At 44.3% G+C, this 25877-nt stretch overlaps 1 protein-coding gene across 2 annotated transcripts; it reads right to left on the bottom strand.

Annotated features, from left to right (window-relative positions):
- Positions 1-636: 636 nt before the first annotated feature.
- On the bottom strand, positions 637-18402 carry lrrc24 (leucine rich repeat containing 24). Of its 2 annotated transcripts, XM_030401500.1 has the most exons (6): positions 17900-18402; positions 12888-12978; positions 5186-5380; positions 3977-4255; positions 3455-3623; positions 637-2768 (listed from the first exon to the last, which is right to left on the bottom strand). In XM_030401500.1, exons 3-6 carry the CDS (start codon positions 5345-5347, stop codon positions 1522-1524), a joined length of 1857 nt encoding a protein of 618 aa, XP_030257360.1. In that variant the 5' UTR covers positions 5348-5380; positions 12888-12978; positions 17900-18402; the 3' UTR covers positions 637-1521. The 2 variants fall into 2 exon arrangements, with proteins under 2 accessions (XP_030257360.1, XP_030257361.1); XM_030401501.1 differs by lacking the exon at positions 12888-12978.
- Positions 18403-25877: the final 7475 nt, after the last annotated feature.

Here is a 25877-nt window from a genome sequence, read left to right as displayed (position 1 = left end):
TGGTAAATCAGTTGTAAATACTGTGCATCTACTGTATTTTTGTGTCAGGGCGTTCGATTCAGTTACTGCTGACAGGATGTTAAGAGTTTTTCAATGAACATAACAACAATTCTTCTGAAATTACTTACTTCCTGGAATTCCAACCCTAAAATGACCTTTTTTTTGAGCCTTCACTTGCATTTCTTATTCAGCTATCATAAAATGACCATGACATTGAATGCACTCATTAAGATGCAACCATTCAAACTGAGACACCAACAGTCATCTTGTAAGAGTATTGACATGTTTTTGAATGTGAATTGATTTGCCCTCTCGGGTTTGGAATGAAGCGCAGATTTCTAAACACTTTTCCAATAGCACTCTTCCACCTTAGTCCACAAGTAGCTCTGAAAGCACACCTGATGCTTCAGTGCCTAGCAGCAGAGGGAAAGAATACAGAGCGTAAGAACCCGTGAACCTCCCAGACCTGACCTCTACATTGATTGAAAGCCTCAGTCTCTCTTTAAAAATCCACATCTTTCACACTCACACGCACCGATCCTGAAAGACAGAATAAGAGCACAGTGCGCTCTTACAGTGCAGCTATAGAATATGGAATTAGCTGAATTGCCTAGTCCTGCAAGAAAAGAGACAATGAAACTTTTAAAATACATTTTATTATGTAGAAACCGAGGACAAAATGTACAATATTCACAGTAGAATGGTTCTTACAGACTGGTGTTAATGGAATTAATTCTGCCAAAGATTCAAATACAGACAATAAATAATAAGTAGAAAAATTAAGACATGTTAACATCAAGGAATACAATGCTGTGGTAGAAACAAAACAAAAAAAAACCAAGGCTTGCGTCTGCATTCAAAATAAACCTCTCTAAACAATCCACCCACCTACGCCCACTCACACATATGGGTAAAGCCAATGCCGTTTCAGTAAGAGGATCGGTGTAGGTCTAATTCTATTGGGAACTGCAACAAGGTCCACACAACAACTGTACTTCACAGTGAAAATTAGCTTTGTAATATATACACAAAACACTGACAAAACACACAAAACAAAACCCGAAACAGAAAAAAACAAAAAGATTAAGTATAAAATATGAATCGTTGTTTTAATCCGTATTGTTAGTTGCCTGCACAGTCTCAGCCTCTTCTGTGAGGATTTAAGTTAGTCTTACAAACCACTTCTGATAATGTTAGCAACTTGTAAATTTTCCTTAAAGGGGTGATTTTGAGACGGAAAGGTACGGTTCAGTTATTATTTTCCCTTCAATTATAACTGTTCATCCCTCTGACCCATCTTAATGTCATACAATCAATCACACGAGGATCTCCGAGAGGCTGATTGTCATCCAGGTTTCCCCCGGCAACCACTAACTCACACTCTTCTTCACACACAAATCCTCTTTTTAAGACCACATAATAATCTGATGCTTCAAATCATTGTGCCAAGGTGATTCCCTTTAATGTCTTTAATTAAGTCCGTCATCGTATCGTTTCGCGTTAGAGAGCAAGTAAAACCTCTTAGCAGTGGATCTCGTAGGCAACCTGTGATCCGAAGAGGAGGCTCTGACTGAGGAAGAGCTCCTCTGGGTCTGTTGTCAGGGGTCCCTCTCCTCCGTCTGCTGGATTCCTGCGCAGCCCCATTCCCCCTGATCTGGTCAGAGTCTGCACCATTTCGTGGTCCAGTAGGGCCTCCTTCATACCTTTCTGCTGGACGAACCCGCTCATCATGGGACACCTGGATGAAGCGGAGCCCATGACGGGCTTGGTCCTGTTGAGTACGTACATCTCGTGGCCGTGGTCGTCGCGGTACTCCTCCAACTGCGCGAAGGTGGTGGGTCCATCGGAGTAGTCGTTGACGTAGAGGATGCTCTCCTCCTTGCTGGTGCAGTAGGAGCCGCCTTCTTCTTTGCGGTATTGCTGGTGACGAGTGTAGATCATGATCAGGAGGAGAATGGCAGTGAGTGCCAGCAAGGAGATGCCAACAGCAATGGCGGTCTGGGTAGCAGGACCCAAAGCGTTGAAGTCCATGCTGTCCTGTTCGTAGAGCGGCTCCTGGCTAACATCCAGAACCTCTGGCTGATAGAGGGTGTTGGATGAAGAGGAAACAAAGGAGTGCGTGTTTACACGAGGCCAGAAATGGGATGAGTAGGAAGAAGAGGACATGTTGACGGCTAGATGAAAGGTAACCTTAGCGACGCCGCCGGGGTTCCAGGCTTCGCACTCGTAACGCCCAGCATGCGCTACAGTCACATTGCTGAGGAATAGCATGCCGCTGCCCATGTCCGGATCAAAGCTGTCTCTCTCGCCTCCCTCTTCAGCTCCACGCACGAGACCCTGGACTCCTCCAGCACCCTCGACCTTGATCCGTCCACTGCTGGGCAGGGCTGTCACCACTCCTCCAGCCCCCGGCCTGAAGAGCTCTCCGTTGGGTCCCAACTCTTGAACCAGGCCTCGAGGCGATAACTGGGGCTTGCCATGGGAGGCTTTTTTCCAGGTAACCTGCGGCTGAGGGTATCCTGAGGCCTGGCAGGAGACGCGGAGGCTCTCCCCCAGTCGCACAGTCAGGTGGCTAGGCTCCAGTTGCACCACGGGAGGGATGCACACCAGGCTGTTGGGAGCCACCTCCACCAGGCTTAGGTGGGAAAGGCGAGGCGGTTCAGAGCACATCAGGCGACGCTGTTCGGCGGAGCTCAGCAGACGCTGTCCATCTTCTCTGATCCAGGTTCTCAGCCAGCCCAGGGCACAGTCACAGCGCCACGGGTTCTCTGGAGGTAATACATCGAAGCAGATTAGGGACAGGGGTGAACCAAATGTATGATATTGTTTGATGAACTCAGGAATCATGGACATTTGAGCAATTCCATAACAACTGATCAAACACCATCTGCTCATAAAGACATCTGATAAGACTGAAAACGCAATCTAAAACACTGGACCTAGGGGTGGGATAGTTCATGTTGACTGCTGTTTTCAAAGTCAAGTATCAAACGCAAGCCAAGGTGAAGAAGAAGTCACTGAGGTAATCAGAATTTGTTTTTATTCCATAAAAACTGCGCAAAACTCCAAATAACTGAAAAACCTAAAAGCTGCTGAATGGCCCTTGAGGTGAGATAGTTTGTGAAGCTTTTTCTTTTTCCTTATGATTTCAACTTTGTTTAAGCTCTTATTGTCCTGAATAGGGAGACTGTTCCTTTGAGTCATTTATTTATTCTATTTTTTGTTTGTGTCTTCAAGGGCTTTCTTTCTCATTAAATGTTATGGTTGGGTGAAACCCTTTGATGTGTAAAATATGTTTAAGGGCACTTCATTCTCAATGACATGAGCTCGTTTGGTTGTGACTGTTGCAGTGCGTTTCTTGGGCAGTGTCAGTTATTTCGGGGCACTTTGACGTCAATTGAATCCTAAAGGATCACGACATTACATCAAGACATAATGGCTTCGCTTTGCATACCTGTGACGCGGAGCACCTGCAGGCTGACTAGTGGTTTGAGCGACGAGGCGCCCAGGGTGCGGAGGTGATTTTTGCTGAGGTCCAACAGAGCCAGGGATGACAAGCCGGACAGAGCTTGCTCCGCCAGCAGCTCGATGCTGTTTTCTTGCAGGTGGAGTTCTTGCAGACGCTGCAGACGGAAAAAAAACATGACGGAGAGCAGAGGAAGGAAAAGGGGGAAAGTTAAAGTGGGAAAGAAAAGAAATGTCAAATGTATGACTCATGTCCACCTGACTCAGTACTGTACTGTATTACTCTATGGTAGGGATTAGTCAGACATGTTGCCATGAATTGGATTTACAGTTTGTGGGCGTCATTCTATATAATCCACAAAAAGGCATCCTATTTTGGAATAGCTTTAGCCTTCCTGGCCAATGCTTTTTTCACTTAACCAAAAAGGATTAAATGAGCATTAAACATAGCTTTTCATCCATCCACCATCTTGTCCATTCATCCATTCATTCATTCTGTCGGCTCGCCAACCTGCAATCCCCTGAAGGTGTGATCTTGCACTCGGGTGATCTGGTTCCCGGCGAGGTACAGGATCCTGAGGTGCTCCAGACCCCGGAACATGTCCGGGGTGACCAGGTGGATGAGGTTGCCGTTAAGCGCCAGCTCCAGCAGCTGGCTCTGGCTGTGAAACGCCCCAGGCTCCAGCGCCGAGATGCTATTATTCTGAAGATAGAGATAATGGAGGCTGCCCAGTCGAGTCAGGTCCTGAAGACGGATCTGCACTATGGCGTTGTCCTGGAGGAAGATGGTCTGAAGGCGAGACGAATGAAATTATCAGAGTGGTCACAGTGATTGCATTAGAGATGCAGAGGGGGAGTTGCGGTGTTTGAGTTGGTGGTTTGTTTTGTACGAGAAAGCGAGCGTGGCCTGTTGCTGCGCTGTGCTCACCGGGTAGAAAAATGTATTCTTGAGAGATTACATTAACAACGGGGCCACCGTTAGAGCTATCTGCACTCCGCGGGCTGTGCAGAGCTCTGGATATATGTTAATGTAGGCAAACAGACAATGTGGAAGGAGCTAGTTGAGGATCGTGATAATAAAGAGCGACACTGTGGTTAGTGCAGCATTTTTCCTTTTTTATTGGCTCAGTGGTTCTTTTGCCAAATGCTGCAGAAATCACAGACCTTGTCAGCAAACATCTTGGAGAGAAAAACAGTTTTGAGTGATTGGAGCAACACGAGAGTGCGCGTTTGATCCATAATGCATGCTTTGCTTGATTGGTCATGTGCATTCATTGGCGATGTTTTTTCGAAGAAGCAAACACAGGCCGTGAGGTAAAGTGTGATCGACGAGATAGACCTGCTGATTGAGGTTAATGGAACAATTTATCCAGGACATGCTTCCCATTAATATTCATGAGCTGCGGTAATGTTGGGGGGCCCGCACCCGAGAGGAAAAGACGGTGTAATGTTAAACATCTTCTCAGCAGATGATCAGAGGGTGTGCAAGAGTCACTTTCTGAGCAAGAATGAATAATTACACAGCCGGCAGCGCAGCCCCTCCCTCAGGCTTACATCAAAGGGGGTCACGGCGAATTGATTAACCACAATCATTTCAGGGTAATAAGAATGGATCAGAGAGGGAGTCAATTGATACAAAGCCACTGAAGCAGGAGGGATGGGGTCGGCAGCAACGCTCCGGCAGCCAGCGCCCTAACTTAATGTCGATCGGCCAACTGACCTCAGTCACCGAGAGGACACCCTTTGGGATTTCTTTGAGCCCAAGAGATCCGCACTCCACCGTGAGGCTGTAGCAGCGGCAGCCGGACGGGCATCCCACGGACAGTTGAGGGATGACGGCCAGGAGGACTAGGACGAGTCTGGAAAACCGCAAGAGGGCCATGGTGGTTTCGCAGTCGAATTTCAGAGACAAAACCTGGAGAGAGAAGGTGGAAGAAGGGAGGAGAGTAAGCATCCATCACTCAGATCGATTACAGCACCAGACCTTTTTTTACTTCACAGCAGTGCGGCCCACTTAGGAGAATAAAGTGTTGGCAGTGAATGGTGATCCACATTTATACCTGTCAAAGGCTACGCACCATATTGACATTTCTACATAATGTGTCACATTATGTTAACATTATGACCAGACCCTCAGATCAGGCGCTGGAGGAGAGGGTGGTTTAATGAAGAAAGAAGGCTGTTGAGCCTGTGACCGTTTCTGCAAACCACAGTAACGTCCAAGGTTGACATGTGTACCAAACATTGCATATCACTTTCACTTTATGTGCTTATTAGCCACCTGTCACAGAATAAGGTGAAGGTGGTGGTGTTATAACGAGCCAACAAGGCTGCCAAATGGCTGACCGAAGTTCGAGTCCGACCGCTGGATATTTTCAAAGGCATTTCCAGCTTAAGTGCTGACAAAACAAGTGTGTGTTTTTAAGGAGTCATCGTGACATTTCCATCTGTTTCCACATCAAAACCGCGTTTTTTTAAGAACTGCAGATATTTTCAGTGTTTTTTCTGATGACCGACACCTGCCATTTTCCCAGGATCCATCACCATTCATGAGTAAAAGCTAAAAACAGGTATTTTAAGCCAGCGCATGAAGCTTTCCTGACCCTAACCAAGTGTTTTTGTGCCGCAGCCTATACAGAGAATAACGCAGCCTATACAGAGAATAAAGAAGCAAACAAACGGCAAGTTGCCCCATAAAGAAACATGCTTATGCTGGCGCTTGGGCTGATGCGAGACATCACAGGTGATTTTAAGAAGACCTCGGGACAATTTCCAGGTGTGTTTTTTGACGGGAAGTCGGCACATATTCAACTGTATTTCAAGCAAAAACTTGATGTTTTCCTAACCCTAACCTGGTCGTTATTGTGACTTAACCTAGCCAGATCAGAAGCACGGCAATGTCACAAGATGAAAAGTAGTGATGAGATGTACAGCTGGTAGAGCGTGCACCAATGTACAGAGGCTGCATCCTCACTGCAGCAGCCCGGGCTCCATTCCAGCCTGTGGCCCTTTGCTGCAGGTGTCCCCTCTCTCTCTCTCTCTCTCCCCGTGTCCTGTCACTCTTTGCCTGTCCTGTCTAAAAATAGCCATAAAAGGCCAACAATAATAATAATAATAATAATAATAATAATAATAATAATAATAATAATAATAATGATAAGAAGAAGAAGAAGAAGAAGAAGAAGAAATTTAATTTTTCATCATGTCCATGGTTTGCACAGACATAACACCACATTTCCAACGACTTAGCTGGGCTTTGTGTTTTATCGCCAAAGCTAAGATTGACATTAGCTGCACATATGTTGCATAAGCAGATGACTGTGAAATGCCAAGGAAGGGTTGATTAAAAAAACGCAAGAGGGAGAGTATCTCCTCATCGCAGCCTTTTTTCCATTCAGCTACGTGTCTATTCAGTGGAATTGCAGCAGCTTCTATTATGGGCTTCAATTAATTAAAGATGTGATAAAAAGATGTGCAGGTTGCCTCAAGGACCTCTCTCTTGTCTTTTTAATGCATGCGCAAACACACACACACACTCTCCCTCTATTTCGGGCTCTCTCTCTCTTTGTCTTTCGAAGACATGCACGCATGTGCAAATGCGCCGCAAAGAGGTAGAGGCTGCTATTTAGACCCCTGTAATCTCTGAAACCACATTTACCTCCTCAAAGCAAATCTCAAGTGGTAGCCAGCACTAATCATCTGATCAAAACCCATCAGCGTTGGCTTGCTCGCTGCACCTCGCAGCGATATCTCCCTTTGATATAAACCCATCACAGAACAACCCACCCATGCACTTCCTTTTATTTCTATGCAGCCCAGAAGGGATTTTATTGTTCCGCTCGACTGTTCACATCAGACTTTTGCTGTCCAGCATCATGTGGCCCGGCAGTGCTCAACATAGTTCATCTGCAGCAGATCTCATGAAGATACCGCAGGGCTGGAGATAGCACACGTGTCGAAATGTCGCACTGGATCCGTCACTCTGCTCCAGTGACAGCAGGTAGATTTACTGTGCTTTGCTGCTCGAGCGAGTCTCCATCCAGGAAGAGAAGCAGACGTCTCCCTGATCCAGTCTAAAGTCTCACATCGTCCCCATCAACATTCATGCGCACCGCGGCCGTGCCTCCCTATCCCATTAAGCTTGTCTGTCTTGTGAAATCTCTAGTTTGCTTAAGATTGCGGAATCACCCAGACAGATAATTGATAGCATTTACATGTCGCTCTGAATGGTGGGGAGATCCTTCTAGTTTATTAATTGTTGGAATGCACACAGATCTCATTACAGCTAAGTGATGAAAGAGTCCTGCGTCTGAAATAAACTGTGACTGATAAATATTCAGCTCGCTGGGTGTTTGAACTGCTCTGTCAGATTGATATCAAGCATGTCTCATTTACAACGTTCTAATCCAGAACAGTAATTTAATGTCCAGGCGGGAGGAAAGCAGCCGGATCACTATTGCAGTCGCTCAGAAGTCATTCTGAGTGCAGACACACTTCATTATTGAGCAAATGAGCAATGAACTGGGTTTTAATATGGCATGTTTGATTTAGGGCGCATTTAGGAGGATAGCCCGCTAGATTAATACAATGTGACCTACATAAGCCGTTCAATCATCGGCTCTCAGCAAAAAACAGAGACGCTTATTAACAAAAGCATGCCATTTTCTCTCTGGAGCTCGCCAAACAGGCGTGGACTGAAATGATGTGTTCCATTGTTAGTTAGAGAAAGCAGCAAAAAAAAAAAATAAAAAATTGAATTGTGAAGGAGGCCTTGGTCTGTCATTGAGCTTCCGTTACTTCTCACAGCGAGATGACTTTTAAATAGCTTTGACTTGAAAAGTGTCAGAAGGCAACCAGAGAGGGAGGTACTCGCTCGCCCTCGGCTAAGAATAAACGCGAACAGGATGTTATTTGTTGTTAGAATATGAGACCAACATCAATGCAAAAAGACATCCTGCCAGGTAGAGAAAAAAGCTAATGCATTTTTTCTCCCCCCCCCCCCTCCGCTCGTTTCACCGTTGGTAAAAAAGCCTGACGAGACGTAGAGACGAGGACGACCTATGGAGTCATCAGGGTCTGCACACAGAGAGGAGACGGAGACAAAAATACCACCACTCCTCGGGTAGGCTGCTTCTTCAAATAATGCTGCTGACTGCGACTTCTCTCTTCAGATACAGTTTGCCCTCGCGCTCATCTTTTGTGATGCTGATGTGGGAGCAGTAAGAGGTCAATTTGTTCATTTCAGTCCCAGTAATCCTCTGTGGAACACGCGTAATCTGCACAATCAGATGCTTGTTAGCTAAGCCGCTCTCGGCGCCGTCGACGCTCTCATGGAGGGGTGGGGGGGCCGCTTTGTTTGGTTGTTAGAAAAAAAACCAGGTCAGCAATATATCTCTATTGACTGTGTGAAAATGTGTAAATAGGATGATTAGGGCCCTAATGTTGTGTACATAGATTGGAGCGTTGAAAGGAAGCGACTGGGAGGACCAGCCGCGGCAGATGTCAGTCAACAAATGCCAAGGGAAATCTAATAAATTGCACATCACGCGGAAACCCGCTCAGCATTCAGAATCAGCCTCAGCCTCCCCAACATCCGTCCACACAGCGCGGCTCAGTAAACATCATTTTGCACCGGACTTCAGAGCAGCTCGGAGTTTGTTTATTTGGGCATTTCTGAAATTACACTGGTCTCTTTTATTCTTGACATAGTGCTTTGTTTTCACACCCCTCACAAATCATCCGCCGCTGAACAATCACAGCCCGGCTGGCCAAACATTCAGGACACAGACATGAAAAAAAAGAAGAAGAAAAAAAAAAAAGGAAATCAACATGGATCTGTGATGATTTTCCTCCTTTTTTTTTTTTTTTTTTTTTTTTTTTCTTGGGTATGTGTTGATATGTCTGAGGTGCAGCAGGCAGCCAGAGTGCTGGAGGCAGAAGCAAAGTTCACATCCCTGCGCTGCCACCGGCACAGGTCGGCCTCGTCCGTTGTTATGGTAACCCTTGTTATGAGGGAAGGTCTGCGCCTGAAGGCCGGGCATGGCTCATGTGAGGTGGTGTTAGGCAAACAACTCTACAGAAACAGAGGCTGTCATTTCCCGTAGGAAAATTGCTCACAGGGACTTGAGCTATGTGATCACCCAGAGCTAAATCTTAAATTCTCTTTTAGTCCAACTCTCTCTCTCTCTCTCTCTCCCCGCTTGAACTTTTTTGCCTCTGCTTTCTCCCATTTTCCTCACCCGCTTCCTCTCACACTTTGTCTGTGAGCCTCCCATCATTTCCCCCCCCCCTTCCCCATCTCTGACCTCTTTCTTTTTCTCATCTCTCGTCCTCCTGCTCTGACTGACAGGTGTTAAATCATTTGTCTCTCAGCATCCTTTTGTCCGCAAATAGACTGAGGCCAAGGCAAAGGGAGAATGCTGTGGCACTAACCCAAGAGTAACACACTGACTTTGAGCGATCGTCTCAAGCATGCACGCAGGAAACACACACAGACACACACCATAAACATGCAGAGCACGCTTACAAAGTAGCACTTGTACACAAGCACTAGCCACCATCGTTCAGGGACACACACTCTGACGGGCAGACACACACACGCAGGGAGACACACACATGCTTATGTGCTCGCAAATCCCTCCAACAACCACCGGCAGCAGCCATCATCATTCACAGACACAGACCGAGTCAGATACAAACTGGCAGCCGAACACGCACTCTTCACACACACTCACACATATTTCGGTGTCAGCGGTAAAGGAAGCTCTGCTCAGCTAATAAGCCTGCATTGATTTCTTTATTTTTCCACGACTACTTTGTCCAGCTGGGCTCTGCAGCCATTGATTTTCACCCATGAAAGCAGATGTGGAGGGGGGTCTCGTGGGGGCTGTATTTGTAAATGTCTGTGTTGAAGAGAAACAAAGTAAATGAGTGCATGTCGCCTCGAGCCAAGTAGCTTTTCTGTGCGTGTGTATGTGTGTGTGTGTGTGTGTGAGTGTACGTTTGGAGCTCAGTGTCAGGCTACTTCAAGCAGAATCACCCTGTGAGCAGCAGCAGCAGCAGCAGCACTCTGCCACCTCTCCCTCCCAGCGGAGCATTTAGTCTAAAACCCTCCCTCCGTCTCCCCGTGCTTAGACGAACTCGATAAATCTTCACATCTTCACATGACAAACTGCTGTGACAGCTCTGTCTGCGCTGTGGAGACTGTTGTTGTTGCTAATGTAAGCTGGCCGGCGCAAAAGCTCAGAGGTTATTGATATAAACTGCACGGAGGCTCACAGCAACCCAGAAAAAAAAAAACTCTGATTTTGTCTAGGCCGACATGATGCTTTACAAGGCTTCACACTTTTCACTGCATGCACAGTGAACAGCCGAGCTCACACTGCGACCATTGGTGCAACGACTCATGGGTGATTAAGAAAAATGAACCATTTTGCGAGGTTCGGCGAGTTTTTGTGTCGGCATTCCTGCACTCTAATTTGATTTGCATCTGATAATTGAGAGGTAAAGGTGCTATGGCAACTGCACGACCGCATAATCGATAACCATTATCCACACAGGATTTACTTTCGTGCACTTTTCTTTGCGCGGGGGGTTCGACCGTAAACGAGACGTCGTCGTTGCTCCAAGGCCTAAAAAAGAGATTTGAAACCTCTCCTTTGTCGGTCTGGGCTTCCTTTCTGCTAAAATGCATTCTTTATCTGCATGACTAAGCAGAGGCAACACAACAAAAAGCTGTGTAAAAAATGTATGACTTCAAAAACAACTGAAGTAGAAACTGCAGAAATCATATTGCTCTTGGAAAGGAAGTTATTTGTATAGATTAAAAAAAACAGGTGACCGCATCTAATGAGGTTCCTTTTTTTTCCTTTTCTTTCTGAGACAACACAATTTGCGAGAAACTGCTGCCAGTCTGTTTGCTAAATGCCTGAACAGAATGAGAGGGAGAAGCCCACACAACCGCAGTCACATGTCTCAAACACTTTCCTTGGATCTCTAACAAGCTGCATTTCTGGAAACCACTGTTATCCCACATCCTTTACAAATGATTTATAAATGGTACATAGCGGCTTTATTAAAAGTTAATAAGTCATTAAACTAGAGCCTTACAGATCAATTAGAAGTCATTATTAAGGACAATTATTTGGGTTGCTAGGTTATAAAAAATCCATCCGACTGATTGACCTGCAAGACATTCACCCTCCAGAAAAGGGCTGCAGAAGAATTTGTTAACAACTCATTACGCTTCACAGGGCTCGAGACTAAGAGCGCCCCGTCATCACAGCCACGATAGAAAATGTGTTAGAGACAAACGGGGTTCTGATATGTATGAGTATTCGGTTAGCGAATGACAAGCTGAACCAAGCGCTGTCACATCACATGCTGCTACAACAGTTACTAACACTGGCTGGCTACTTAGATCGAAAAATATTATGTGTTAAATTCCAAAAGGACGCAGTAAACTCACCAACAACAGGAGACACGGCGTGTTTTTTCCCTGATAATGCTACTTTGTGAACAACAAATCTGCGCTGACATTGGCTTGAGCAGAGCTAGTTAGCTGTTAGCTGACAGCAGATGGTCAGCGGCAGAGACCAGTGTGTGGCTAAGTGAGCTAACAGCTAGCGACACTAGCTTAAAACAGAGCTAAACACACAGCAGGACTGAGAGTGCTTTGGCGGAGTACGGTATGGTGGTAAAAAAAGGAATGGCTATTAAGGTTAACAAACTACAGAAACAACAATTTGACTTTGGGATAGTTTTCATATCACTTCCTGGCAGTTTTAAATTGTTTTCCAGAATGATTGCAGTACACTGGGGAAAAAAAGTACGACCAGCAAAAAGAATGTCACACAACCTGGCAACCCAGAATTCGTTGTCATCGATGGATTATTACTGGTCTTTCCATCTTCGAACACGCCAGCCTCTCTGTTTGGAGTGTGCATGTTCGCGTGTTGTGCCTGCGTGGGTAACCTCCGGGTGCTCCAGCTTCCTCCCGCAGTCCAAAGCAAGTGCAAGTTAGGTTAACTGCCTATCGGTGTGAATTGTTGTCTCTATGTGTAGCCTCAGGATAAATTCACCTCTCGCCCATCGTCAGCTGGGAACAACTCTAGCCCTCCGCGGCCCTCCAAAGGATAAGTATAGATAATGGAATGGATAAAAGGGATTAGCAAATGATTTTTTTTAACTCTTAATATTGCCATTACTTACAATTTACAAATCCTCTTGGTGGGGGGTCTCAAAATGGACAGGAGTAATTTTCATTTTGGTAAATATGTTTATTTGATGAGTTAGATGAAGACATCCAAACCCCATATCCATATATCCTTTCAATCTGAAGCTACAACCAATTTAGCTTAGCCAGGAACACACAAGGAACACAAAAATTGTTACAAGAGTTTTAAACAATTGTTTGTTTGTACCTGTTCACTGGCTCAGGCTCACCGCTTCCCCGAGTTTTCCAGTCTGCTGGTAACCTGCAGGCTTTTTCTGGCTGGCTGGCTGGCTGGAAGGCTGGATGGCATGATAGATAGATAAATAGATAGGTAAGTAGGTAAGTAGGTAGGTAGTTAGGTAGATGGATAGATAGATAGATAGATAGATAGATAGATAGATAGATAGATAGATAGATAGATAGATAGATAGATAGATAGATAGATTTTTATTATCTATCTATGGTTAATCTGGTTAATCTGGTTAATGGCTATTGCTGGATAATTAGTATATTTCCCAAAACATCCCTCTAAACCTAGGGTTGGTAAGTTATTCTACAGTCATCCTTTGTTAAATCTCTAGCAACTCTCTTAACTTCCAGACAGCGATCGATGACTCAATGCTCTGACAAATCAAAACTAAAAAGTTCAGTGACTGTGGCCGCTGCAGTCCTCTAATAAGCCCATCCAGCCATCTCATCCGGCCTGTAGGAAAAGACTGGACAGGCTAATTGCCTGTCTACCTATGTACCTTCTGCACGCACTCTACCCATTACTGGAGTCCTCCACAAGGCTCAGCTATATTGCCAAAGCTACTAGTGAGTTAGTGGCACAAGAAAGGCTCAGGAATTTCTCAATACTGACAAACTAGTTTGACAGCGTTGAGTACTAACAATAGCCATCTTAGTTTTGTTTACCTTCAACATGATAATGACTGGTGTTTTCTGACCTGTACTTGGATGTGGTTAGTGATGACAATGCTGTGCTATGCCGACAGTGCAGTTAGCACAAAGCACCCCACGGCCCAGCCAAATAATAAGTTGCTGCAACAGGAACAGACTTTAACCCAGGCAAGAACAAAGCGCACACCTACGTGCTTTATGTTGTGCTGTGCTCACATTACACAGCCTGTAAACCTATTGTTCAGCAGTTAGTTAACTCAGAAGCACAGTGGGTCAGTGGGAGACTTTCGTTCAGCGACTAACTCAGTAGCACAAAGCACAAAGCCCCTGAGTCAAAGAACTGAGCTGCTGCAGCGGCAACAGCCTCGTTCAGCAGCCACCTTTCGCGACTAAAGAGTAGGCTATTCGGTTGTTTATTTATGTATTAATCAGACTAAGAAAGCTAATAGAATGTGTCGAACTAGCGGCAAATACATTTCCCTGCTGGTCAATGTCAATGTGCACAGTGCACGCACATGTGTCTCACAAGAGTGGATCTGGAGGGAAGTCTGAAGAAAAAAGGTGGTGGGGGGATTTTCGGTTGGGTACTTTCAATATTTAGCTTGCTCCTGCTGGCTTTTACAATGTTACCAACCACCCCTTTAAATTGATAGGTGTTGATGGAAATTGAAATCAAAGTGAATGAAAGATCAACCAAGATCTTTTTCCCCTGTTTTATCCAGACCTACTGCAGGAACCCTCCAGCAGGTTGATAACAGGCTTCACCTTTTAAAATTGAACTGTCAGTGTTTCCTGCTCTTCAGATTTCAGAAGAAAGCTCTGTGTCAGCATCACCTCTCTGACACTTAACCCCCTCCTGTGTTCTCTGATCATTTCTTGCCGCCCGCTTTTTTAAATGCCTATTTTCTCTGATCTTTTTCGAACATGCACACATGCACACAGTCCATTTTTATTGTCAAGGTTGGTTGATGCAATCGATCAGAGCCATTCCATTCACAGCAGCTTCATCTGACAGGCTGCAGGATTTATGAGTCAGTGGATTATGCCAAAGCAGAATGAGGGCTTTTATTTTTATATTTCGTTCGCTCCGTTTTCATCAATCTGGTTGCACCCCAGTTCCTGTTATGGCCTATATGTCATTGACTGGCAATGGGGGACTGTTTGGAGGAAGCAAAAATGGACACACACACACACACACACACACACACACTCACAGATCACATCTGATGGTTCACAATGTGATGGATGAATGAGATCCGACAGGTTGGAAGATGGATGAAGGGGAGTCACTTCCTCCTCTATTAAGAAACAGAACAGTCCCTTCTATTTTAATATTTTGCCCAGTTTTTAATAAAAGTTTCCACACAAATGAATTTGTATTTGATTCTGTTTTCTTTTAAGCTATTGCGTTATTGTGTTTCCCCCAATGTTCCAGATGGATAAATATTACTACTTTTTTATGGCAGTTCAGCTGAAAGTGCAGGTATTACTCGAGCAGCAATAAAAGCGTGTGGGAAAGCGTGTGTGTGTGTGTGTTTGTGTGTGTCCAAAAATGAAATGAATGCTTTGCAATGCTTCGATAACGATTGCTTATCATCCCACTAGATTGCATTTCAGTTGTGAGTGCAGCAGTGTCTGCAGGAGTCACTGAATCCTCATAAATTACGTTTCTTTGTTGCCATGGAAGTGACGGGATCTGCTGACGGCAAAGTGATGGATGTCAGACGTATGTCAAATTACACTCTGGCATGTTCCCCATATTGTGGTTATCTGTGAGTTCTGGCGTATGGATGGGAAATGGAGAAATTGCAAAAGTAATCAGTTTCTTCCTTTTTTCTCATGCATTTCTTATTTCAGCTGATGCGCGACGTCCCGCCCGTTTCGATGTCAGGTCAGCCCTAAATTGGGGGTGCTATACAATTACAGCCAAGAGAGATTTTGCTCATCATTGTCTGGCAGACAGTAACCAATGAAATATTCAAGACTTCTGCAGGCATAAGAAGTCAACTTGTCCGTATGCATCCGTCCACACAAGACAGATACCCCAACCCACCCTCGGAGTTAAACAAACAAGGTCCTATCTAGGGGCTCAGCGCTGGTGCATGTGCAGAATAGCAATTAACATGACTCTGAGATTAAGGAAGAAACTGTGATGCTGAGAAGACAGAGGGAGAAAACATGCCGCTCTAACTGCAGTGGCACATAGAATTCCTCCTGGCATCTCCCACAGTGTCACTGTAGTATTCCTGCCAGATTCCCATATGGAATAAACAGCAGCACTGCAGTGGAAGTGATCACAGCCTTATGTGCTTGTTTATGTCAAGAAACAAGTTTTTAAGACATAACACTCATTGTTCTGACTTAATGAGTTTTCTTTGTAGTCAGCACCTACATTATATCTGAGAAAGTGTTGCAGGTTTATATTTACGACAGTGCTGTTACACTGAAAACGTAGTTTTTTATAACAAATGCATACGGACAGCTCTTTTGAGCCCGACCGATTCCTGGCCAACATTATCGATGTTGTCATAATCTTATTACATTTTCATTTTCAAGTCCCCAGTGGGCTTCCTTATATATGTCAAGGTATCTCTCTAGCTTTACCTCCCGACCTGCCACTGCTGCAGATCACTAAACATCTAATGTCTCTGTCTGCCACTCGACTATTTCATATCTTTTCAACACTGAGTCAGAGGTACCTGATTGTAGAGATTTGGAACATATAACGTAACCTCAATCCTTGACTATTTTTGAGAAGTTCTATTTAAAACTGACATTCATTAATATAGGAAAAAACTGTCACGGTGGCGGGTGAAAATCCTCACTCGCCACAGCCAACATTTACCCCGTTTGGCAGGTTCGCAGGTGCTAATTTGATTCCCCGGTTGTAGCACTGCAGCGTGGTGGGACAGACAATCGTCACCGATGTGACACGGTTCATTTAAAAAAAAAAAAATTGATCGCCCTTTATGAATTGTCCGTTGATAAGAAAAACAGCAAGACCACTTAACACCAACACAACAGCATGACTGGCTTGTTAATATTATAGAATGTGAGGCAGATACAGACTAGGCTGCCAGTGTATCACCACCGCCTGCCCAAAATGAATGCAGACTAAAACAACAGCAACATTAGAGACGCTTTTAATGTTCAGTTTTTGTTGCTGTTCAGATGTTGAATCGTGTACTATTACATGCATATATACATATGTCCTCTTTATAGGATCCACAGATGAGTGTAATCCAATACAACAAAATCTACTTTTATGATGCCTTTAAGATTCACTTCTGAGACACTGTTACAGACTGTAGATATATAGACTGTGTAGATACACTGTGTCATTCAGTTCTATGCTGTAGCATAGAGATTCTAGTTAGTGCTGTCTCTAACACTCTGGGCTGCCTATGAAAATGAGATAGACAAAAAAATGGAAAAACGCAGTCCAGTGTGCAGCACCATCTTTAACTGTGACCTTAACAATCCTATAACAATAATAAAGGCGGGCGACTGAGTGTATCTGCTTTATATCCTATTACTGTATTCACACACATACACATACACCCACACACATGCTGGACACACACACACACACACACACACACACACACACACACCAGACTATTATCAGAATAATAAATAAATAATAACACAAGCGGATGTGCTACTGGGGATAATCTACAGCAGTTGTCTTTAATTTCTGTATTTTTTCTGCTGCCGTTGTACTGCAATTCATTACACTGAGAGGTGTTTCTGATATTTTGTCCACCCCCTTCATATCAATAAGAGTGGACAAGGTTTTGGTCTAACACCGCCTCATGTATGTTTGATTAGTCACTATTAACCCACATCACCGTGACACAATGAGGGCAGTGGTTCTCAGTTTGAGCGGTTTTTTCTGGACGCCGGGGTTATCCGAGAGTCACGCGGCGACGTTTTCATTCCACTAGAACTTCTCTCGAGGGGATTTTTTAATCCTCACCGCAAAAATAAATAAATAAATAAAAACACGTTCAGATCTTTTGTTCCGCTCTCTCGTACCATAATCTCCCAAAGTGCCTAGCGGCCAGCTCCGTACTTCAACAGACGCAAACAATAACACATCTTCCTTTCATGCGGGATTAAATCATATCAGAGTTGTTGTGTGCGAGTGCGCGATCCCGGTATTAGTACACAACATGTGTTTGTGTGTGTGTGTGTTTGTGTTTGGGGGGGGGGGGGGGGGGTATCCCTGACAAACAAAATTTTGGGAATGTGTCTCACTATCCCAGGCGCACACTGGCGCTTGTTTTTTTTCTCTTCTAACGCACAACTGCAACCTACCGTGTTTCTCCCCCCCTGGCGTGCGTGGTCGACTTGATCCTGGCAGGTCTCCTCACTTGAAAATACAAAAAATAAAAATAAAAACAATACAAAAAATATATATAAAAAAAAAAATACAAAAAAATTAGACGAGAGAATCCCACTTCTGATCACTGCAGATAGATGATGAGCCGGAGCATTGTTGCCCTCCGCTCTGCTCTGCTCGCTGGGCAGCAGCGCTTCAGAGTCCGCACGGGCTCAGCTCGTCCATTGTAATTGGATGCTGAGAGCCGGAGAGAGGAGAGGAGGAAAAAACACTGTTCGCATCTGCCAACGCCGGACGTCAGCGCTGATGGTGGCCGACTCAGACTCAGATCTCCCCTCCTTCCGATATTGTTATGCGCCTTTGGTTCGGTTTCCTTTTTCTTTCTTTTCTTTCTTCTTCTTCTTGAATCTCCTCACAGCGCGGACGTTATCTTCCAACAGTGACCCACTCCTTCAATTATCCCTGCTTGAACTGACTCCCTCCCCCTTTTCTCTTCCTCCCTCCCCCTTTTCTCTTCCTCCCTCTCTCTCTCTCTCTCTCCCTCTCTCTCTCGCTCTCTCTTTCTCCAAGAGAACAGAGGCATGTCTTCATCCCCGTTCATTCACTTTTTCAAAAACATAACTCATGTTTTCCTCATCGTTGACCCCGATCTTGACATTTAACACAACTTTTAAGCCTCCCCCTGCCACTTCTGAAGAAAAAAAACCCCCAAAAAAACAAAAAACGAGTGTCGGAACATCGTCACTTTATTCTGAAGCAATTCAAACCACCGTTCATTCGTCGGGCAGTGAGGCAGAGTCATTTCAGTACCACGGACAGCGTCACCCCCGTCTTTTATTCTGAAAGGGTCACGGGGCGTGTTGAGACTCGATGGCCGACCGGCCGCTTGTGTTGTGACACTGACGGCTGATCGTCCCCGGTGTTTTTTGTTCTTTTTTTTTTTGTCCCTGCGCGAATAAGCGTGGGAAGAAAGCGCGGAAGGACGGAGCAGAGTTAAAAAGAAGAGGAAGAAAAAAAAAAGTACCATATCCGTCTAGCCGAGGGGCGAGTGGATTCAAGCCGAGCTGCGGTGCTTCAATGTCCCCACCAAAAAAAAACTATCTTGCTCAGTCATAGCGGGCGGCTTCAGTTCATTACCACATGTGGAGAAGGAGGATGAATTTTTAGCAGAGGGTTTCGTTCTACTCCGCTTCGGGCACCCTGTTGCTCGTCCAGCATTTGTTAAAAAAAGAAGTGCTTTGTTGAACGGATTTTTCGGTCGGGGCACAATTTCCCCGTGTCTCTCAGAGCGGTGGCTTATATTACAGCAGCAGCACCTTTCATGTCCACAAATTAATTCAAATACAATGTTATCACACCATTGTACCAGTGCTATGGTCAATTCTGCATTCAGTGGCAGGAGGCAGACGGTTCACACCTTTATCCACGACTTTTAGACAGCTATTTGAACCGTTTTACACTTTTAACTATCAATTTCAGCCATTTGTAAGTGTACACGTGTCAACTATGTTTCAGCTCGTTTTAGCTGGCTAATTAGCTTGAAAGCATAGGCTAACAGATAAAAAACGTCCTCAACTCTGTAACGTTAGCCTTTCTGTCTTTTAGCTAACTGTTTAGCTTAGTTACTGAGCTAACTGTTTCAACCATCGTTCATCCATTACGTTAACATAACTATTTGAACCTTTTTATACTTTTTACTAGCACTGTTAGCCATTTATAAGTATATATGTAGCTATGTCAACTATTTATGGGTTCATTTAACTGGCTAATTAGTTGAAAGGGTAGACTAACATAAAAACGTTCTCAACTGTGTAACTCAATCTGTCTTTAAGCTAGGTCTTGTTACTGAACTGGCTATTTAAATTGTTTAGCCTACCAACTAGGCCTACCTTTAAGTTAGGTAAGTTATAGCTAACTATTTAAACTGTTTATCCATTACTTTTAGCAGACTATTTGACTGCTTATTCATTAGTTTTAGCTACCTTATGGAGATTGACCTTTTGCTGACAGATCTCTGTTCCATGGCCGAGCCTACTAAAATGCGCTTCAGTCAAGTTGCCAGGTCTGTGATAAAGCCAACTCAAAGTCCAGTAAAACCAGCCAACAGAACTCAAAATGTGCCCTTGCTGCTTTTTAAATCCACCAGTATTAATACTGGTGGATTTAAAAAGCTATCATTGACACATTTATTTTAATATATTCAAAGCATCACCTTAATGTGTTTTATGTGCCAGCATTTAATGCAGTTCTCCCTGAATATTTTCTTTCCACTTTGGTCTTAAAGTGACCTTATGTTAACAGAAACAGTGTATTATCATAAACAAAATATAGTTTTGTGTTTACCTTATTTCAACTGTTACACCGTACCCTGTTAATTCACAGCGTTTTAATAACATAGCCACACGGTCGGTATTTGTGTGAATAGGTTATGTATTTGCTGAATTAAAAATCATCTATAGCTATTGTAGACATTTTGATGTAAAAAGTGTGCCACGAAATGTACAAATTTAACATATCCACTGTTTGCAGAAATGTACAATGCCAACATTTTTTCTTGTAACTGGCCCGCTAATGTAGTCACACCACGTACACCCTGGAAAGTAATGAAATACCCCCCCGGCTGTTAAACTATCACAAAGTTACGTGTCTAATGATGACATGATCACAGACTAGTCACGCGTTCAATCCGCCCCGACACACATTTAGCGCATTTGCCTGATTAACACCGTCGTTAGTGTGCATGCGCACTGGTGCGTAGCTACGTGTGTGAAAAGGTCCCCATGCCTGAGCAGGTACATTAGTTTGTGTCTAATTGCGTGTCTTTGTGGTGCTGAGAGCACCGCAGTGTGTGTGTTTGAGCGCAGATTTTAATGATCTCCTCCTACTCCCTCTGGGCCAGCGCGAGCCTATTTCGACCCACATCAGGATAATTAACACCACACTCAAATGTCTGTAAGAGCAGAGGGCTCCTTTCACCGTCTTTCCTCTCATCCTGCTGCTCTCAACTCCCTCTATTTGGCTCACAGGAGAAGCAACAAATGTTAAATTACAACGCGCACCCTATTTGTATGCACACGCGGTCCCATCCACATTTTATGTGCACATAAATTGGTCCATAAACTTTGCTAACAAGTTGTGTTTCCCAGCCATAAAAACACAAAAGCACCTTATCAAACAATGTGAGAGTTGGATAGTTAGTTGGGCTCATAAAGTGGTGGTTGCCAGTTTGAAGCCGCAAATCTGCAGGGAAATCAGTCCCTCTGCGCCCGCACACCAACCCGTTCCACTGCCTAAGTGCACTTGAACTAGTCACAGCTCCATTAGTGCTGCTCTGCGGCCATCCTTAGAAGACTGAGGTTTTCTGGCCTTTTTCCAGGTGTGTGTGTGTGTGTGTGCGTATGTGTGTGTACTTGAGAAAAAAAACCTTCATCCCTATGCAGCTACTCCCACAGGGATTGGCCATAATTAGGAATGCTCTCTTTTCAACTGGCTTTGTAAATGAAAACACCTCCATATCAAAAAAGGCAGCTGTGCAGCCCTCCTATGGATTTCCACCTCTAATATTGAAATAATCTTTGTCGCCGCGCGCCTCTTTTTGTTGCGCCGGTGGAAAAACAAGAATGTCTTTCTTTTGTATCACAGCGTGTAAAAAGAAGCGGTTTGAATTAAGAGACACAAGCTGGCGCAGAAGTAGAGTGGAAGAACACAATCCTTGTTCCTTGTAAAAAATATAATTGTGACTGACTCATCCGTCTCTTTGTTGATGAAACTGACAGGTTTGAGCTGCTTTCAAAAAGGCAGTCAGAGATAGAAGTTTGATGACTTGATTCCCAGTCAGACAGACAGATGGAGATGGAGTGATGTAGACTTAGCCAAATTACCAGCAGGGCAGTATAATTTTCCATTTGCATATCTTACGGAGCAATATAAATGAGCCCAATTTCCAGATAAAGCTGTGAAAGAACCAAGGCGAGAAAATCACATTTGTTGATCAGGATGTGGTCTGCGTGGGCTGGAATCAATTGCGTGCACTGGCAGATGCTGGCGAGATAACAGCGATTTAAAGCACACCTACGCACACACATACATACATACACACACACACCATGTAATGTGATGATCTCCCGACAAAAAAGCGTGCAGGACATGAAAGCATTTACAAATGGCCGCCAGAACAACAGCTGTAATGCGACAGGCAGACATTTGTTCCACTAATCACCGTGCGGATTGTCAGATACAGCCGTATGGAGGCTAAGAGAGTCTTATGTTATTAGAGCACTGCAACTGGGACTCAACAACACACACACACACACACACTGCGGATGAGTTGGCTGTCCATCATCCCGTGCCTTGGCCCTCACACCTTGACAGCTGTCAGTGATTTTGACATGTGAGAGCAGAGCACTGAGGGATTACACTGATCTGTGGAGAAAAAGGCACGTTCCCCACAGATATTTCTGAGGGTGTACGCATCAAGTAAACAACGGTGGCTTATACGCTAAAAACTCGCAGATTAAAGGGTAAGGTTCGTTCAAATTACCCAAAACATATTTTCTCATTTAACGCTGCGGTATCTAACAGATTTTTTTTCTTTTTCTCATTCGTGTCAGAAGTGTTCTGCTTCCAGCGCGGCACAACGGAGATTAATGGAATTTCATCTGCAGTGCTCACAGTGTTGAAAAATGACATTTCTCAAATTCAACAGCAGCAGGTCCCAGAGACAATGTCCTGGTTAATCCGCTGACCTTGCTGTCAACACTTGTCAGCGGAACGACTTTCTAAGAAAGAAAACTGTTGACAGCATGTTTTATGGATTATCCCGGCATACACTGCAGAGAGATATTGCTTTTCTTTTCAAAGCTGCACTCATCAATATTTTGATGTCGCCAATGCATGACATGACTATGTATTACGTGAAAAGGGCTGCTTATACTGCTGGACCTGTACAGCACATGTGACAAACCCGCAGAAGATTACAAACCATTCACCAGACAAGAACATCAGTATTGGACTATACACATTGTCACTGTGTTATTTGATACACTGTTTTTGTAAAATATGATATGTAGAAAAATATTTAGTTTTGACTTAGAATGCCTGCTCTGGTGGAGAAAAACACAGCTGAAGGTATCCTGACTTCCTGTCAAAAACCATGGTGCCACGCATGCAAAGTTGAAATTCCTACACATGGTCTAAACTATCCAGTGGTTTACATATGTTGAAGCGCAGCCTCTAACTGCAGTCACTGACTTGGCAGCCTTGATGCTTTATGGGCCTCTCAGTCAGAGTGTGGTTTACGTGTGATAATCGCCCCCAAAAGACTGATCTTGTCCTAAATGTTACTATTTCTCACCATTGTGAGCACTACCGACATGGAGAGTGCAAAAATGTTTTTTTTTTGTGTGTTGTGGTGAACTGGTCCTTTAACAGTGTGATTGTGCTCACTTTCTCAATCTGGACATGTTAATAGCTGAAAAAGTGCAGGCGCACACAGGTCTACACAGATAACAAGGTGCTAACAGTCGGGGCAGAGGTGTCTCCCGCTTCCTGGATAACCCCCGATGACTTTTCATCCGTGATTTCTCAGGAAGTCCATTACTATTGCAGACGGGTATCGTGCTTCTGCACCACAATCAATACTCTTCCATTAAGGTGATGAACGGTCCGTTTCCCCAACCCTCTGCAGTCAAGACAAATTCTCAGGACCCACTGATCCAAATCAGTCAGTGTGGGCATGACAGAGCTACACCCGACGATGTGAGGGGTGAAGAGAGTTGCTGACCACCTCCCCCCCCCCCCCCCTCCCCCGCTGATGGACGGTTTCCTGTGTAATGCATGCTGTCTTTTACCTCAACCGCAGCCAACACAGACGGTTACATTCATATTTCAAACTTGGGGTGAGGGATGAGGGTAAAATCTTGTCTTCGAGGTAATTTGAAACTAGATTTGAATTGATAACTCTCAGCGATGAAGTTATTTGGTCTGATATTGGCTGTTTTCTTGGGAGAGGTGAGATAAGATAAGAGGAGAAAAGCTAATATCCGAAACTAACACATCACAGCACGGATCAAAGTGATGAGACGCGGTTAAACAAAAAACACAAGGTGATTTGTGTCGGACAAAATTTCACTTATTTTCTTCTTATAAAACAATACATCATTATGGTTTAAATTACAAAAATGTAAAGGATGATCATTTTTCAACCCCATTCTGGCACCAACAATGTGGCCTGCTAACCGACTTGGCACTTGAAGGAAAATTAAATACCGAGGGAACATAATACCCCTCTGGAAACATTGGTATGCTTGCTTTACTGGCTGACAGAGTCTCTGACTGTTAATAATTTATAGGAGAAATGCAGAGTCACCCTTCAGGAAACATGAATTAGCTTACTAATTTTTTACGGAGACGGACAGGTTGTGAAAAGCTTGGCAGAGGCAGCTCCGTGTTAATTTAATAAAGTCAACGCGCTTAGCTCCCTTCAGAAACTGTTTCCCTGCAATTCAACAGCTGACACATTCTACTATCTTTTTGTAATCTGAAGAGAAACGCAGAGTGCCAAAGCAATTACTGGGTGACTGACGGGCTTGCAGCCGAACAGTTAGCGAAGCCAACAAAGCAATTTCTGCATAATGTCCCAACAAAGTTCCCGTTTTTTTCCCCCCGCGGAATGAAAAGAACGTTGTGAGCATTGGAGATGAACGGTGTTGATTACTAACAGGACGCACACTACATCACTGAATGAATCAAAGCGGTGTGTGTCTTGATTCAGCTGGGGGTTTTTTTTTTACCAGTTACAAACACAATTTGGCCAGCAACATGACAGGGTGCTGCCAGGAAGATTCAGCACAAAGCAGGGAAAGAGCTTTGTCAAGTCAGAGAAATCGACTCGAGGGACATTGCTTGTTTTTTTTCCGCCATGCAGGCAGGGACATCTCGTGAAGAACATTATCCAGCAGACTTACGGGAAGTGGCATCCAGGTTTATTTTGGACACATCCTCAGTCCAAGCTTGTCAGATTCAGCAGTTCGATCAGGGGCCTGAAGCTTCAAACGATGGCGGTCAGTCTACCCCTCTAATGTCAGTTACGCACATGCAGGGCCTCGCGGTCAAGTTGATAATAAAAACAAAGTCCAGTTAGACTTTCAAAGTAAAGCTCGCTGACAAACGGTTTACTTATTATGGCATATTATGACCTTTGGATTGTTAATAACGTAACAGCCGCAGTTTGGTTAGGTTTAGGCACACTAAGTTAAAATTGTTAATAGTTGAAATAACTATGATCAGTCTTGTAACTTATTTCAATCACGTTGGTTGGCGGTGTTAGTATGTCACTCACCTGAACATCTCCTGAGGGAAGGTCCAGCGTATGATCGATCAAACCACTTTTCCCACTCTTCACACCCATTGGGGTGGCCAACAATTGTCTGCTGTATCTGCTATATAGAACGGCCCGGTCGTTTGGCAGCTTGACCCGTATCATTATTACCTTCTCTGAATTAAACAACTGTGTAGATCAGTTGCCAATGACATTTTAAAATGGCATATAGAACCACGACGACACAAATCCTACAACGTCTATGTTGGTGAGTTCCATTGGCAGGCGAACCAGACTGGACCGTCATCGTCACATGGTTGTTGTTGCGTAACATCGCAGTTTGGTCAGGTTTAGGCACAAAACAACATGGTTAGTTTAAGCTTACAGTAGTACTTGGTTTGGAAAAGTTTAGGAAAAGATCATAATTTGGGCTGAATTCAGTAAGCAACGTTAGTAACTTAAGGGATGCATTACAAACGTGACTTTTTTGAAGTACCTTTCTTAAGTTAAAAAAACTCACCAATAACTTTTGGTTTCGCACGGAACACGGACAGCGGAGTGGGAGTCCTGTACTTGTTTGTCACAAACCAACCCCATCCTTCTCCATGTGTGGACTTTGCTCTTATACTCCTGAT

This window comes from Sparus aurata, chromosome 21 (assembly GCF_900880675.1).
Source record: "Sparus aurata chromosome 21, fSpaAur1.1, whole genome shotgun sequence".
NCBI lineage: Eukaryota > Metazoa > Chordata > Actinopteri > Spariformes > Sparidae > Sparus > Sparus aurata.
Note: the sequence above shows the minus strand (reverse complement) of the source record. Positions and strands in the feature narration are given on the sequence as shown.